Source organism: Lygodium microphyllum, chromosome 7 (genome assembly GCF_053477565.2).
Source record: "Lygodium microphyllum isolate KBCC chromosome 7, Lygodium_microphyllum_v1.1.10, whole genome shotgun sequence".
NCBI lineage: Eukaryota > Viridiplantae > Streptophyta > Polypodiopsida > Schizaeales > Lygodiaceae > Lygodium > Lygodium microphyllum.
In genome coordinates, this window is record NC_141141.1 from 77,815,407 (window position 1) to 77,832,133 (window position 16,727).

The 16,727-nt window shown below is 37.2% G+C and overlaps 1 protein-coding gene across 3 annotated transcripts; it reads left to right on the top strand.

Moving 5' to 3' along the window:
• The first annotated feature begins 547 nt into the window (after positions 1–547).
• LOC148033613 (uncharacterized) lies at positions 548–16,025 on the top strand. Of its 3 annotated transcripts, XR_015691472.1 has the most exons (6): positions 548–758; positions 2,846–2,923; positions 3,045–3,129; positions 15,192–15,278; positions 15,388–15,533; positions 15,779–16,025. XR_015691472.1 is itself a non-coding variant. In XM_087682335.1 (5 exons), exons 4-5 carry the CDS (start codon positions 3,965–3,967, stop codon positions 5,596–5,598), a joined length of 1,569 nt encoding a protein of 522 aa, XP_087538461.1. In that variant the 5' UTR covers positions 548–758; positions 2,846–2,923; positions 3,045–3,129; positions 3,228–3,964; the 3' UTR covers positions 5,599–5,660. The 3 variants fall into 3 exon arrangements, 1 of the variants encoding a protein (XP_087538461.1); XR_015691471.1 differs by having other exon boundaries at positions 15,192–15,533; XM_087682335.1 differs by lacking the exons at positions 15,192–15,278; positions 15,388–15,533; positions 15,779–16,025 and adding exons at positions 3,228–5,285; positions 5,351–5,660.
• Positions 16,026–16,727: the final 702 nt, after the last annotated feature.

Consider the following 16,727-nt stretch of genomic DNA (forward strand, 5'->3'; position numbering starts at 1 on the left):
GAGACTTGTGTCATGCTGGTATACGAAGATTATATTAATATAGGAAGATGGAGGAGGTCGCGAGGGGGAGGGTGGGGAGGCGGTGAGGGATCACCGTCAGCGCCTTGACTGGGGAGCGGTGTTTAAATTTGAAGCCCATTTTGGGCGTCTTGAGGATTTTGGGCATCAATTGACACCTAAAATTTGAGGACAAGGGGTCAAAGTGAAACTTAAAAATTGAAGTAAAGGTTTTAAATGAAGTCTACTTGTATGGGGTAAGGTGTCACCATAGGGCCTAGACATATATATATATATATATATATATATATATATATATATATATATATATATATATATATATATATATATATGATATATGTAACACGTTACACACTTCTTTCCTTTTCATTATTATATCACTCTACTTTAGGACTCATGAAAGAGCGCACCATCCCAATCAATGAAAATTGCTAGGCATTGTTACATGAGTTCGAACTTTGACTTATGCCACTAAAACCTTTGAATTTCGAAGGGGTGGAAGGTGGAACACCAAGCGCCAAAACGAAAAAACAGGCCTCTTCAGCCCTGAACAGTCATCAACGATTGGTATCCTCTTGCAACAGCGGGAGCATCGGTTGGTTGCTCCAGACTCCTCCTTATTAGGAGTGCCGACCCCGTTTGCAGCTACCAGAATCAGGAGAGGGTAGACTGTGGACTCCAGCGTGGAGAAGAAACACATTACACACATCGCCTGCACAACCCAAGGTTTTAGCCTACAGGTATGTTGATTGTATAATTTATGTTGATCATTTGCTTGTCTGGCTGCCATTGGTACACTTCCACCTCGTGTCTGTCCAAGTCGTCGTTGGTGATCAGGCTCTAATATCGACATTTCTACCCCATCACCATCAAAACGTGCCCATTGCCCGTCGATCAATCGGGACTCGGGAGAGTCAGGACTGAAGTCTGGACTCTGAGGCATATGCTTACAAATGAGGCACCTCCCAGGGACTCGAGAGAGTCGGTACTGACTCCTGAGTGCTTTTTTTAACCAACATTCGATCATCGGATCCCACTTCTTTTGGATCGAAAATAAGGAATCCAAGCAGGAGCCTTGGGGTCTGAGCAGGCATGCCGGAGGGCTGCCGCTGGTCCGATGAGAGGCGCGGGGCCTGACTTGATCGGCATGTTGGGCGGCCTGTTAATTGCAAGCACTGGTTGAGCAGCAGTAGTTATACTCCCGTGTCTCATCAACGGCCTCATGGGAGACACCGGCGCAGCTGGAGCAGCTGGCGAGTCACCCAATTCAATGAGGACATGTGCGAGCTCAGAGGCAGAGATGAAGCCATCTCGGTTTATGTCGTACATGTCGAAGGCTAGTGCCAGGAGCTCATCTAGCTGATCGTAATCGTCTTAGGAGAGAGAGTAAAAACCGAGGAGAATAGGAATTGAGGGGGGGCGCGGTCTCAGAGAGAAGGCACAGGCGGGAGTTCTGAATTAGAGGAAGAGGAGCTTCTGCAGCTCGGGCAGATAGAAGCTGCAGACTCAAGGCTGTCTGAATACGAGAAGGGGGGCCTGCATGATTATGGAGCCTAAGTTATCAAAGAGGAGGGTGATTAAGTTGCCATGACTGATCAATCATAGGAGCCCTTATGGCTTGCCTTGACTCTCACAAACATCCACACAATCATTTAATCCTCTCCCATAGAGACTTGGCCGTTGGGAGCATCCGAATTCTAGTCTCCTTCAAGTTAGCTCATATACTCCATGCACATTATGTAGCCTCCTTTGTTGAGTGAGAGCCTGCAATGCACAACTTGTCGGATCTGTAATCCACAGGCCCTGGTTAAACCATTCTATTGATAGGGGTTAAGGTTAGTCATCAGGACAGTTCTCCAGTGCTACTTCAAGAGACTCTTCATCTCATTGTACTACTAAACACACTGCCCACAATCATGGGAGGCACTCTCATTTTTTGGCAACTGTACTTTCCAGGTTGCATGCTTTTTTCCTCTTGTGAGATGGTGGGTAGGGATACTGGCTATGGTCCAACACCTTGGCAGTCAACAAACAGAATGCATTGCTCCTTGTACCTTGTAATGATGTAAAGGATCTAGCTGTCCTCATTTGGGTGGACAAGAGGCAATACATTCTGTTTCTGCTATGTTTTTTTATAAAATTATGTGGTCCCTCTTTTGTATTGTATTTTGGAAAAAAAGTTTTATTTGGTACTTGATACCCCATTAATAGTGCTGTAGCTTGTTAATAGTGGTTGAATTTTAGAACTATTTTTACTATCGGGTGGGAACTTACTAATAAGATCATAGGAATCTGAGTGACAAATGAGAATCCAAGGGAGCTACTATCGATGAAGCAAATTGCAGTGTGTTCTTAAGCATGGTAGCAATGCCTAAGCAAGCTGAAATCTTCAGTTTGTTGACAGTATGTGGGCTTTGGCTTGTTGACTTTATGTTTGACCAATTGATGGAATGATATTATGTGAAGGTCCTAGTATTGGGAATTTGGATGCTGCCTCAGTAAGAAATAGACCATCAACATTCAGGATCGTCATATGGGGTGTAGATCATTACTAAGTAGACTGTAGGGGCAAATATTTATTACATGTGCCCTCTTTTATCATGGTGTGAGCCTTGCTAATTCAAGACGATGAGCTTACAAATGAGGAAGAAGAGAAAGGGCTTTCAGGTTTAAGGGAGAGGGTGCCAATAGCAAGCCTCTTACTAACTCAAGATAACCAATTGACATGAGTGAAAAGGAAAAAATGGCTTTCTCATTTAAGGGAGAGGATGTAAGTGTAAGGTTTTGATATTTTTTGTTCAAGCTAACATCTATTGCTTTCTTGTAGGTTACCAAAGGAGTTTCATTTAGAAGAAGTTGTCTTGACAAAATAGACCTAGTGCTTGAGGAAAATCTTCATAGAAAGGTAATAAGTATTGTGTTTTTCATTTGCATAATGTTTTAGAGTTTGTCAAAAGATATTCAATCAATTTTATAGCACGTTAATATATTAATATTTACAAGTAGAAACTTATATGTCACTTTAGGTTCCCAAGCTTTTGATCAAGTGAGTATATCTACCCTTTGTTAGGATTCTACGCAACTTACAAGAGGCACCCAAAAGGCATCAAGGTACGAGTTTTTCTAAGTATGCATTTAGGTGAACTATTAGAGAAAAATTAAAGTTTGTGAAAACCATGATTGAGATACATCTTTTTTTTTGTTAATAGATGAGTCAACGAACTTTATTTGATGTTCTTGGAAAGGGAAAACAAAAGGAAAAAGTTAATCCAAATGTCAACCTAGAAGTGAATCCAAACATAGATTGTAATGACTATCTAGAAGACAATCCAGATGTCAATCTAGATCTTCATCGTCAACTCTTTGGCAATACTCCAGAGCATGATGAAGATGAAGACAATGAGATTGAAAATGAAGATGAGGATAATGAAATGGAGGATGATATAGAAATGTTTGATATGCTAGGTAGCACTTTAGAAAATGCAGCTAACACAGGAGACTCCACAACAACATCAAAAGAGTATTCTAGAAAATTTCTAATAGAATGGACTAGAAAATATCCTTTTTTAAAACGTGTGGTGGAGGGAAAGAATGAGTATATGAAATGTGAGTGGTGTGAAAAGTTTAGGGTCAAAGGACCATGGGGAAAAGGAAAGGGATGTAAAACCATGCAACTTAGTGCAATTCGAAAACATGTTATCTCTAAGAAGCATCAATGGGCACAAGCTAGACATGACACTAATGTGAAGGGAATCAAAGTATCCACACAGGTCAAAGAAATTAATGATAGAAATAAGGAGAGAGTAACTACAGTAATGAAACTCATGTACTTTGTGGCAAAAGAAGACTTGGCAATCCAAAAGTTTGTTAAGATTTGTGAGTTGGCTTATGCAGTGGCACTGGAATCAATGCTTCTTATCATGATTATTCATCTTATACTAACATTATGGCTGGTAAGGAGTTTGCTTTCTCTATATCAGAACATCTATATACATTGCAACTTCAAGAGATATTGTCAAGTCCTTACTATGCCTTAATGGTAGACGAAACAACTGACAGGGGTTTAGAAAAGCGCTTAATCATTTATATTTCATTCTTATCCTCCGAGGGAAGAGGTATATGCAAAGTAGAATTTGTACGACTAATCTTGGTTGCTGATGGCACTGCTCAAACAAAGTTTGATGCTATCATGATAGTTTTGAAGGACATTGGTTTGAGTATACAATGTCTTGTTGGCATTGCCACTGATGGAGATAGCTCAATGTTAGGTTGTCATGAAGGCTTGGTTGCAAAACTACAAAGGGAAGTGCCTCATCTTATCAGCACACGTTGTATTGCTCATAGAGAAGCCCTTGCCATTGTTGATGCATCTAAGTGTTTTCCTTGCCTTTCTTATGTCGATAAAATTGCAAATAAGGTCTACTCTTGGATAAATGCCTCAAGTTTACGTCATACAGCTTTCCAAAGTCTTTTACAAGAAATGAATATACAAGTTTTGGAAGTACTTCAAATCCATGATGTTAGATGGTTGGCAAGAGGTAACGTAATGGAAAGGTTATGCAAGCTAATGCCTGCAATTTTGACACTTTGGAAAGATAGTCCACGAGCATGGTATCAAAAGTTAAGGATCTACAAAGTGTTGTTTTGTATTTGTATGCTTGCTAATGTCCTAAAGGACTTAAACCTCCTAAATAAAAAGTTTCAAGAAGATTCTTTGGATATCACAACAATCACTCCTACCATCGAAGTGACAATAAGATCTCTTACAAGGAAGTTCTTAGAACAGCCATTCGGAGCAGGTACATCATATCTTCTCAAGTTTATGAAAGACACAAGAGATGGTTTATTACGCCATGTAAATGAAAATGGGGAAGACTATATACATCAACTTCTCTTCACAAAAATGCCTGGACAAGATAAAGCAGGTGTTGCTCTTGATAATGGAAGGGGTGATGTTGATAGTTGTGTTCAACTTGCAAAAGAATTTGTTGGAAAGATCATAGATTGTGTGAATGAGCGGTTTCCAGATATGTATGTTTTTGGCGCAACAAGACTATTCTCTCCACAATATCTTCCACATGATCCAAAAGAAAGAGAAAATAAGGTCAATCTATGGTTGGACAGGTTATTGCGAAAGTTTAATACTTCTATTTTAGATACTCAAGGATGCAAAAATGAAATCTATGCATTCACCGACACGCTATATTTTGGATGTGAGGGAATGAGTATGAAGGATGCATGGCGTGTTTTCTCCAGCAATATTGATTGCATAACCTTTCCATTATGGCGTGTTTTCTCCAGCAATATTGTGAGGGAATTTTCCATAATCCAGCAACATATCCAAACTTGATGAAATTAAGGAAAATTCTTTTAGTTCTTCCTACTTCATTAGTAGCATGTGAACAAGGCTTCTCAAAGCAGAATATAATCAAAAGTGATCGTCGCCAACTATTGAAGGTGTCGACTCTTGAGGCATTAATGCGAATTTCTCTTATTGGCCCTGACATCAAAAGCATTGATTGGGCCTTGGTCTATGAGAAATGGGAGCTTGTAAAGGCACGGAGACTACTTGATTTGTAGTTCTTGCTTATTACTCACCTTGTTTTCTATCATGATGAACTATATCAATTAACTATGATGTACAAGGGTCTAGACCTTGGAAAAAATTTTGGTCTTAAGAATATGAAACCAAAGTTTTTATTGTGATTTTCTACACTAGTTTATACTTATTTTTTGTTTCATGTATTATGGGACCTTACCATCTTATATTAAGAATTGCTATCTCTTAAGTTCCATCTAAGAATGCTCTCTTGTAAGCTTCAGAAGTTGATGCCTAAATTTAGAGCAAAGGCGTCAAAATGCTCACAAAAAAGGATAAAGGTGTCATTGATTTTGTCTTGAAGCCCAACCTTGGGCATCAAATTTAAAGCCTGTATGGCCCTCCATGAGGCACATGAGAAGTCCCACATTCCTTCTCTTAAGTTTCAATAGAGAGAAAGGAAATCTATTTATGTAAGTTGTCTAGGAGTTGAAAATACCAAACTGCACGTTTGCGTCAAAAGACCAAACTGAGTTTTGTCTTGTGGAGACAACTGCAAGACCCATCTATGTTGTTATTAAAATAAAATCTATATCTATACAATAGTTGTAGGTTTGGAAGGCTTTGAACTTCCCAAAAGCCTCATGAACCTACAGCACATAACAATCACATTTCTCTCTAGACAGAATGCCGCTTTTTAACTCAACAACTCTCTCTCTGTGTCTCTCTCTCTCTTTGAAACTAGGTGTGTGCGTTATTTCCCTCTTTGTTTTAGGGCATTCTTTCCTATTGTCTCAGTCATATCTCTCTTTGTGTCAATGTGCAAGCTGGTAATAGGCATGGGTGCAAGGAGGATACACTGAGCAAAGGTTACTTTCATGTCCCTCACAAAGAGAATAGAAGAGCAGAGAGAGTTGGTTGGTAGGTAGATCTGGTGGCAAGATGGAAACAAGTGGGGGCAGCAAGATGTGTTACAACTATATATATCATCTCTCACTTGACTTGGGTCTCACCTATATATACTAACTCTACATCAATATGAATCATTCTTTGGGAGTGTGTCTTGTGTATGTCTCTCGTACTCTCTCTCTCTCTTAACATGGTATCAGAGCTACGGATGCGTAGCAACAACAAGGAAGATAAGTTGTTTCATTGTTTATACTTGATTGAATTCTTTGCACAAGTGATGATTTGATACATGAACTTGTTCAAATTAGAAGTATTAGTTAATTTTGTCTTTAAAAACAAAACCAAGTCCAGCTGCGTAGCTCTCGTCGTGCTCTCGAATCCTGTCAAAACCCCTTGTCAATCGGAGTTCTGGATCAAAAGTTATGATAGTTCACGATTCAAGACAGCAATTCTGCTCGAATATGCAATTCTTTATTTAAAACTGTATTTCTAATTACAGTTTGTTAATCCCCAATTACAGTTTATTAATCGCTCGTCTTCGTTAATGATGTTGATTACGACAAGCAAACATCTTGCTTTTTTTAGTGATGTTTTATTATCATTCACATTCTTTGCTCGACCGAAATAGCACTTTTCTTATATGCGTCATCTCGTCTTGCACGTTACGCCTCTCTATTTTGGGCTTTCTTTTTAGTCACTCAATAATTTTCGTCGTTCTTACGTGCATATCCCTATTTTGATTGTCATGCGTCTCAACTATGCTCGTCTTGATCATGGTTTGCAGATTCTGCGATCTCATCTTATTTGTTTTTTCTTGACATACAGGCATGGCCAATTGCGTAATTGTTAACGGATATCCGTCTGGCCAACGTTCGGTTCATTTCTTCCAAGGACAAGGCTTTCCTGGGTGGAAAGCAAAGATGATGCTAATTCTTGAAGTTGACGAATTATTTGATATTGTTTTGGGCGACCTGTCTTGCCTAGTTCAACCTATTGATGTGATAAATAACAATTCTGTGATTACTGATGGTCTATTATTTGAACAATGGAAAATTGATCATACTGATTGGATTCGTCGTGACAAAGCGGCTCGTCGTTATATATTGTCTGCACTTCCTAACTCACTTATGTTGGATGTCTTTCATCTGGAAACCTCTCATGCTATTTGGGAGTATCTTATCTCAACGTTTGAGAAGAAATCGGTCACCGAAATTTTATATCTCCAAACTTGTTTGAAGAATCTTTAATATAAGGTTGGTACTTCTATTCACTCTCATATCGAGGCTTTTAAAGACATTATCAATCAGCTTGGTGTTGCCGGCGCTCCTGTTGCTAAAAATCAGATTGTTACGCAACTTCTTCATACCATCAAAGATCCTTTATATGACAATATCATCACTATTTTGTCTAACAAGGATGATATCCACTTTGACAAAGCATGTATATCTCTTATTGAATATTCTCAACGTCATGAGCATCATTTGGAAAAATCTGATGTTGTTTTGGTCACTCGCGAACAAAGGGATTTTGATGCTGCTTTTGTTGCTTGCAAGCGTCCTACTTCACGTTTTCAGCAGGGTGGACGCTCTAATCCAGGTAGTAAATCTTCTCATCTTGCTTATCCTAACAAACATTGTTCTTACTGTGATAAGAAAGGTCATGTGGCTTCTGATTGCTGGGCATGTCAATATGATGAGGAGCATGGAGTTACTACAAAGCAACCTTGCTCGTCCAAAAGTTTTCCTCCTTGTGATTATTGTGCACATACAGATCATCCATCTCGTCATTGTTATAAACGAAGATATGATGAAGAACATTCTCGAGCTTATATTGTTCAACAAACTTCAACTGATGATGATCATACTCATCAGGAGCTCAATTTCGTCCATTATGATATCTCTCCAGAAAAGGTACTTCATGTTCATGATGGTTCTCTATTCATCGTTGATTCATGTGCCACTGGAAACATGACATACCAATCATAGTGGCTTCACAATTATCATTCTCTTCCTGTCAAGAAGTTTGTTTACCTTGCGGATGATACGATTTATCAAGTCAAAGGAGTGGGTGATTTATATCTGGGGACTGTTTCATCCACTAGAATATTAAGAGGAGTTCTTCATGTTCCAGATTTGCAAAGAAATCTTCTTTTTGTTGCTCGTCTAGTTGATCTTGGTTTGTTTGTTGGCTTTGATCATAATCAATGTTGTATAGAGAAAGACGGGCATACTATAGCAGTGGCTCCTCGACATGGTAATCTATTTGAGCTATCATTGAACGATACAGTTGCAAATGTTATTACTGCCCCTGGAGATGCAGATTGCAAATTATGGCATCAACGATTTGCACACTCCGATTTTGCCAAAATTCTTGATCTTCATCGTCATGGTCTTGTGCAAGGTATGGATCTTAAATCTCATCCACGTATGGGAATATGTGAGTACTGTGTACTTGGAAAACACCATCGTTCGCCTTTCCACACTTCTACTTCATCACATTCCTGTGCTCTCTTGGATTTGGTTCATACCGATATTTGCGGTCCTTTTCCTGCCTCAAAGTCTCAATATGGATATTTTATAACTTTCATTGATGATTTCTCATGGTACACACATGTCTATCTTCTTCGACATAAGTCTGATACTTTACCTATATTTAAACAATACAAGATAAGTGTGGAGTTTCAAACTGGATTCTCTATAAAGACGCTTCACAGTGACAATGGCGGTGAATATGTATCCAATCTATTTGATGACTTCTATAAGGATCAAGGTATTCATCATGAGTTTACAGTTCCCTATTTTCCTTAGCAAAATGGTGTTGTTGAGCGCAAAAGTCGCACGATTCTTAATGCTATACGTTGCATGCTTATACACTCTGGTTTGTCTCGAAAGTTTTGGACTGAAGCACTTCTAACAACTGTTTTTATTCAAAATCATCTTTCAACTACTGCACCTACTGGTAAAATTCCTATAATAATTTGGACAATGAAGACACCTTCAATCTCTCACTTTCACACATTTAGCTGCATTGCTTATATTCATGTGCCCAAGGACACTGACATAAGTTGGATCCTCCAAGTTTGAAGGTTATTTTTCTTGGTTATTCAGATCATTCCAAAGGTTACAAATTTTATGATCCTTCTTCTCAAAAGGTTATCATTAGTCGTGATGCTATATTTGATGAGAAGACTATGGGTGGCACATGGTCGTCAGATGTTTCAGATGATACACAGTCTTTGCTTAGTGCATTTCCTTACTTGCTTTGTGATTCTACTAATTCTGATGATCATAAACCTCCTTCACCTCCAAAGAAGATTGATGAAAATTTGGAGATCTATGTTGATCTTCCTATTGAGATAGAGTATGGATTCTATTCTATTGAATATGATGTCTTTGATGACTATCCAAGAGGATCCAATATCGTATATGGAAGCTATCAATTCGTCTCAAAGGGATCAATGGCAAGAAGCTATGCAAGCTGAGTATGATTCTTTAATCTCCAAAGGTACATGGATTCTTACTGAACTCCCCCCAAATCGTGTTCTTATCAAATGTAAATGGGTTTATAAAACCAAGACCAAAGCTGATGGCTCGTTTGATAAGTTCAAAGCATGACTTGTTGCAAAAGGTTACTCACAAATTGCAGGAGTAGATTATCAAGAAACATTTTCTCCCGTTGTATGCTCCACAACTATTCTTATGATTTTGGCTTTTGTAGCACTATTTGATCTAGAAATTCACCAAATGGATGTTAAAACGGCTTTTATCAATGGAGATCTTGAAGAAGAAATCTATATGGAGCAACCTGAAGGTTTTATAATTGCAGGAAAGGAGCATCTTGTATGCTAGTTTCATCGTGCATTATATGGATTGAAGCAAGCCTCTTGTGCTTGGTATATTAAGATTAATCAGTTCCTCACATCTAAAGGTTTTGTTGCATGTTTTGCTGATCCAAATCTTTACATCAAAAGGGAGGACAAATATTTTATTATTCTTGCTCTATATGTTGATGATATTATTCTTGTGTCAAATAATATTGCTTTCTTGGATGCTATGAAGAATATTTTATCGACTGCATTTGAAATGGTGGATCTTGGTGAGATACATTCTTGTTTGGGTATTCAAGTTCAACGACACCAACAACAAGGCATTCTTCTTCTTCGCCAGACAAAGTTTATTAATGATATTGTTAAGAAGTTTGGGTTGACAAATGCACACTCTGCCAACACTCCCATTCTTTCAAGCTCTACCAAGGGTACATCTACAACACACAATGAAGAATCAGCCATTCATCAGCCTTTTGCTAATCTTGTTGGTTGTCTTCAATTTATTGGTTTAAACAGAAGACCAGATATTTTATTTACAGCTAACTTTTTGGGACAGTATCTCTCTTCCCCTTCCAATATTCATTAGAGTGCTGCAAAACGTATTCTTAAGTACCTCAAGGGTACTAAGGAATTTGGCCTTATTTATCGTTGTCGAGAGGATTCTTCTTTATCTTCTTCAACTTCTCTTGACCTTATTGGATATACAGACGCTGATTGGGCAAGTTCACACTTACCCATGCAATCTACAAGTGGGAATTGTTTCTTTGTAAATGGATGTTTGGTTTCTTGGTCCAGCAAGAAACAACGATGTGTTGCGGTTTCTACAACTAAAGCCGAATATGTTGCTGCATCATTAGCAGCTCGCGAGCTAGTTTGGCTTCGACAACTACTTGCAGATTTGGGACATCCTTCATCATCTAGTACACCTCTTTGATGCGATAACCAAAGTGCTATTAGTCTTACCAAAGACTATATACAACATAGTAAATCAAAGCATATTGCTATTCATTATCATTATGTTCGACATGAAGCCAAGAAAGGTTCCATTATGGTGGAGCATTGTCCCAATGATCAAATGGTTGCAGACATCTTCACAAAAGCTCTTAGTGAAGCTCGCTTTAGCTCATTAAGACATGCACTTGGTATTGTTCCAAGTTCTTGTCTCACTGATTGAGGCATGTGTCATTGTATTCAAGAAAACTTTATAGTAAATTATTTTTGTATCGTAGGTATGTGTAGGGGCTTGGGTTTTTCCCTTGTTCTCCCCAATGGTTCTTCACTCGCAGCCAGAGACCTTTGTTTGAGTGGGGATGTTACAACTATATATATCATCTCTCACTTGACTTGGGTCTCACCTATATATACTAACTCTACATCAATATGAATCATTCTTTGGGAGCATGTCTTGTGTATGTCTCTCGTACTCTCTCTCTCTCTTAACAAGATGGAGGTATGAGAAGAGCCTACATGGGAGCATAGATGGCAATTGCATTTATAGGTGTGCCCCGGACAGATGAGAGAGAGAGAGAGATGATGATAAAGAAGACGATGCATATATATATATATAGCCCCGACCACAATATATCTTCCGTTCCCTTAGTGGATTTACTATCTGTATATGCTCTATATCTTGCATTTGAGATCTATTTATAAATGCCCATATTTATGAAAGTTTCCTGGATAAAACATAATGCTTTCAAATTTAATCTATAAATATCCCCTTTAAATGACAGGCTTTAGATGTAAAAATTGTGTAAAACTCATATTTGAAATATCTCTTACATTGAATTCATGTGATTTACATATATAGTTTTGAGTCACTCCCCCCTTCCCTGCCCTGCCCTCCCCTCCTCTTTTCCCCCCTCCACCTCCCCCCCTCCTAGTAAAAAATCAAAAATAAATAAAAGTAAACTTTAAAAATAGAAAACTAACAAAGTTACTTCTGTAAAGATAAGAAATGGACGATAGAAATCCTAGTGTATCTAATAGCATAGGAAAAGACGAGCTTCCTAGTACCTTAACACTCTATGTTACAGACCAATTGAGCAAAAGCTTCTTTTACTAAAAATATAATTTACAATTGGGCTTCTCCTATTTCTTGTGAATCCATTGGATTTTACTTTCATCTTCTATAGTAACTCATTCTCTCTTTTGTAAAATCTTTTTACTAAGACGCTGGTGGTTCTAGGCCATGCATAATAAATACCCTAATAATGATTTTTGTATGCAAAATCCTAGGTTGGAGATATGCATAAAGAGAATACCTTACACCTAAAACTTAAAATAGAATTGAAAAAACTTACCATTCTTATGAACAAGAAGAATACATGCGAAAATTAGAAAACTTAGAAAGAAACAAAAACAAAATATCTCTTGAAATAGCCTCGTTTTTTGACAGGATGGATATGCTCTCTCTTCTTTGATCTTTGCAAACTATAAATATAAGAAGAAGAGCTATGAGGTCCCTACGACTATTACAAGCATTGTGGCCTTTGTCAGGAGGATGGGGAAGACCACCAAATGCAGTGCCTTATCACTACAACCTATCCTTTCCTTTAAGCCATTTGAGAAATGTGGCATTGACTTGGTTGGACCTATTGACCCTTCTACTACAAGGAAGTAGAATAGATACATCTTAGTCTACAATGATGATGTGACAAAGTGGTCTGAAGCCAAAGCTTAGAAGCAAGATGATAGAAATAGTGTGGCTTTGTTTGTGTATGAGAATAGATACATCTTGGTTGATGATGTGACAAAGTGATGTGAAGTCAAAGCTTAGAAGCGAGATGATAAAAATAGTGTGGCATTGTTCATGTATGAGAATATTATAACCTACTTTAGTAGTCCCCTATAGCTGGTCAGTGAGTATGCCACCCACTTCCTGAATGAGATCATGGAAGGGCTACAAAAACACTATATTAGGGAATTTGGGAGTTTCCATGCACTTTGGAAACCCCCGATACCTTTATTATTAGACCACATGGTCAAATCTTGTTGTCTTACTTAAAGGTGCAGTCTACTCTAAATGCTATATAAGGTATCTTCCCAAATCCCACTTTTAAATATAAATCAAGATTTAGCCACATGGTTAAATATTTATCACTTATTTAAAATTGACACTTGGAATTTTTTCGAATTCTCTAATATGGTGGTCAAAGGCCTACAAGATCAAGCATTTCAAGTCAACACTCGACTATCCTAGAGGTAGTGACCGAGTAAAACTCATCAATTGCATTCTTTGCTTAATCTTGACAATAATAAGTACTTCACATCATTATGATTGGCATGATCGACTTACAAACACCCTTCTAGTTAGTGTAGGGCACAAAATCTATCTTCTGAATTGAGCTTGAATTAGCCTTTCTACAAGTAGCCCTCAAAGAGCAGCTAAGGGATGATGAGTCATATAGCCCTACCTTTTGTATTTGGAATGCTTGGATGAGATACAACTTTGTCATGATGTTGTGTGTGAATTCAGTAAAAAATTATGGATTATATAGAAATACGATGATTTCATTTGTGTGTCATGACCAATGTTTGGTAGGAAAAATGGGAGATGAATATGTCTTGAAAACTATATGTGAGTATGGAAGAGAGTTGGAGATACATCAAAGACTTGGGAAGTGTAAGATGGACTTAAATATATAACATGGAAGTTGTTACACTTATCAAGTTAGTGACCCAAGGGTTGTAAATGGTTTGGATTAAGAGTGCCAAGAGTAAGTGAGTGTCCAAGATAATGTCCAATGATCATAGGGCTCTAAGTGGCCAAAAATAGTACTTATGGAAAGGGTAAGAGAGGGAAAAGTGGGACTTTGGTAGGGAAAGAATGTGGACATCAAGAGGAAATGATATCCTTTATGAGATTGATATTAGCTTTAGAACATCTAAAAAATCTTAATCCTAAGTTCAATACAATGGCAAAAGAGAGTGCAATTTCATGGATGTGATGCTTCAATCTTTTTCAATGCATATAATTATAAAATTAAAATTGATATGTTTATTTTGTAGAGACTAGGAAGTCTGAATTTTTCATATTTTCACTAAAAAGAAATCGAGTATTTCTTCATGGTGCTATTAGAAAACTATATAAGGATTGTAGATCGACTTTTTGGTACCATAATGATCAAGATATGTGACATAGATAGGCTAACCAAAGTAGAGTTAAGAGAAGTTAATGTCTGTATATTGCAATCCGAGAATGCATTTGTTTTAGATCATATAATCATGGGATCATTGAGGTAATAATAAAAACTTTGTGTTTTCCTGGTCTTTTGTGATTGTTAAATGGGTCAAGATTCTAGATTTTGATGTGCATTAGGAGAAATATGGACTCTCTTTTTTGCCCCTTAAGGAGTGAATAAACAAATATAGGCCTAACCAATGAGAGAGTTGGGATTCTAGATTCATGTAATATGAATCTTCTAGCCATATATTGGTCCAAATCTTTCCTCAATAATAAAATAAGGGGAAATATGGGGGATACAATATTGACACTTCTCGAAAGTTTGACTCAAATTTTCTTTTTCTTTTTTTTATGTTTGAATTTTCATTTCACCCCTTTCTAGTTTTCTCCTCTTTCTTAGGCAGAACTCAAATTTATCATATCTCTTTCCCCACTTTTTCTTTCCTGACGAATTTTTACAGCCTCGTTGTTGCTTGCCCTATCTGTAACCCTGTGAAATTTCATTTACTCTACACAAACACAGAGTGCATTTCACATGTTTTATGAGAGCAAAGCTTGTTCTACCAAATCCCTAAGATTTTCTTCACAAAACTTTACATGTATATTATTCTCTGCCATGGATGTTCTATGGTTAAGTTTTATCTCGTTTGGACAAATCCTCTGCAAGTCATGTGCATTTTCTCACATTAATTTCTTTTGTTTTGGTACTCTAGGAGTCTCTTACAGTCAAGAACAGTGATCTTTTGAACACTCAACTTCTTCTTCAACATCTTACGATTTCTTTGTAAACAAAGTTACAGGTATGTTGTCTTTTCTTTTTGCTACTCCATAGTTAAATTTTATCTCATTTGGACAAAATGTATGGAAGCTATATGCATACTGAGCTTTCCTTTGTCATTTTACTCCAAGAGTCTTCAAGGGTGGAGAACAATGATTTTTTAAAAACTCAACTTCTTCAACATCTTTGGGCTTCCTTGCAAAGAGAGTAACATGTATATTGCCACTTTTTTTTGTTGCTCCATGGTTAAGTTTCAAGCGATTTGGACAAAGCCTTTGTAAGTTATACATATGCTTTGATTGGATATTTATTTTATTTTTGTACTCTAAGAATTTGTCAGTGAAGGAACAATGGTCTTGTTATATGTCAACTTCTTCTTCAACATCTCTGGCCTTCTTTTTGAAAAGAATTATAGATACAATGTTTTTTTTAATTGCTCCATTTAAATTTCATTTCATTTGGAGAGGAAATTTGCAAATTATACACATGCTGATAGGTAACTTTTCTATTTGGTTATTATAGATATCTTCATGAAGGAAAAGCATCGGCAACATACTTGCAGTGGAGGTTTTCAATAGGAAAGATAGTGGCAATACTTGAATTTGTGATAAATACTATAAGTTGGATTGGATTTTGATTCACCCAAGTACTTGAGGGAGTTTCGCGGTCAGGTGTAAGGATATTGCAAACCCTAGCAAACATTGAAAAGGTAGAATTTTCGAGTTTAGAAAAGTGTTTAATGAAACAAGTACAATAACAGAAGTTTTGATCCAACATGTTTATACACATAAACAAATCTCTGTATACGACAAGGACTACATTGCAAATTATGAACAAAAAAATAAGTATTTAAATTTTATCATTATTTATTATTTTGCATCAGAGTTATTTTTAAAAATCTTTGCAATGTTCTAATTCAATCTTTTTTTACTGATAGCTCTATATCCATCAAATTTTCATGAATGGTAGAATGTCAAATGTTTGAGTGGTAAGATACATGTTTGGCATGAAGACATAGGTTCTTTGATCTATGATACTAACTCTGCAAGTCAAATTGTGACTCAAAATATATTTTCTTATAATTCATTGTATGTAGTAGAGAAAGCCAAAGATTGCAGCATGTTCCATTACCGACACTATCTAGTGGTGAATGGTTGATTGGTAGCTTGGACTAGTTAGGAGCATGTAAGTCCAAGATAAAATTTCACATCAATAGTGCTATGAAACCCACCACAAGCTCCAACGATGTGCATCTTAGTTGGTTTATTCCCTTCTTATTGTTTTCACATTTGATTGGTTCATGTGATGTTTTGACGAAAACAAAGATTACTTATCAGTGCAAGTGTCCAGTGGAGGAATGGATGAGTCAGCTATTGGGTGAGTCTTGACAAGTCAAAAGAACACATTTTGATATGACGATTGAGTACAGGGTCAACTAATTTGATCTTATATTTAGGTAAATCTTTTTTAC

Bases quoted from the DNA above. Each gene is read 5' to 3' on its own strand.
- LOC148033613 (XM_087682335.1), top strand. From the start codon at position 3,965: ATGGCTGGTAAGGAGTTTGCTTTCTCTATATCAGAACATCTATATACA. The intron at 5,286-5,350 runs GCATAACCTTTC...TCCATAATCCAG, and splicing joins TTTCTCCAGCAATATTGATT to CAACATATCCAAACTTGATG.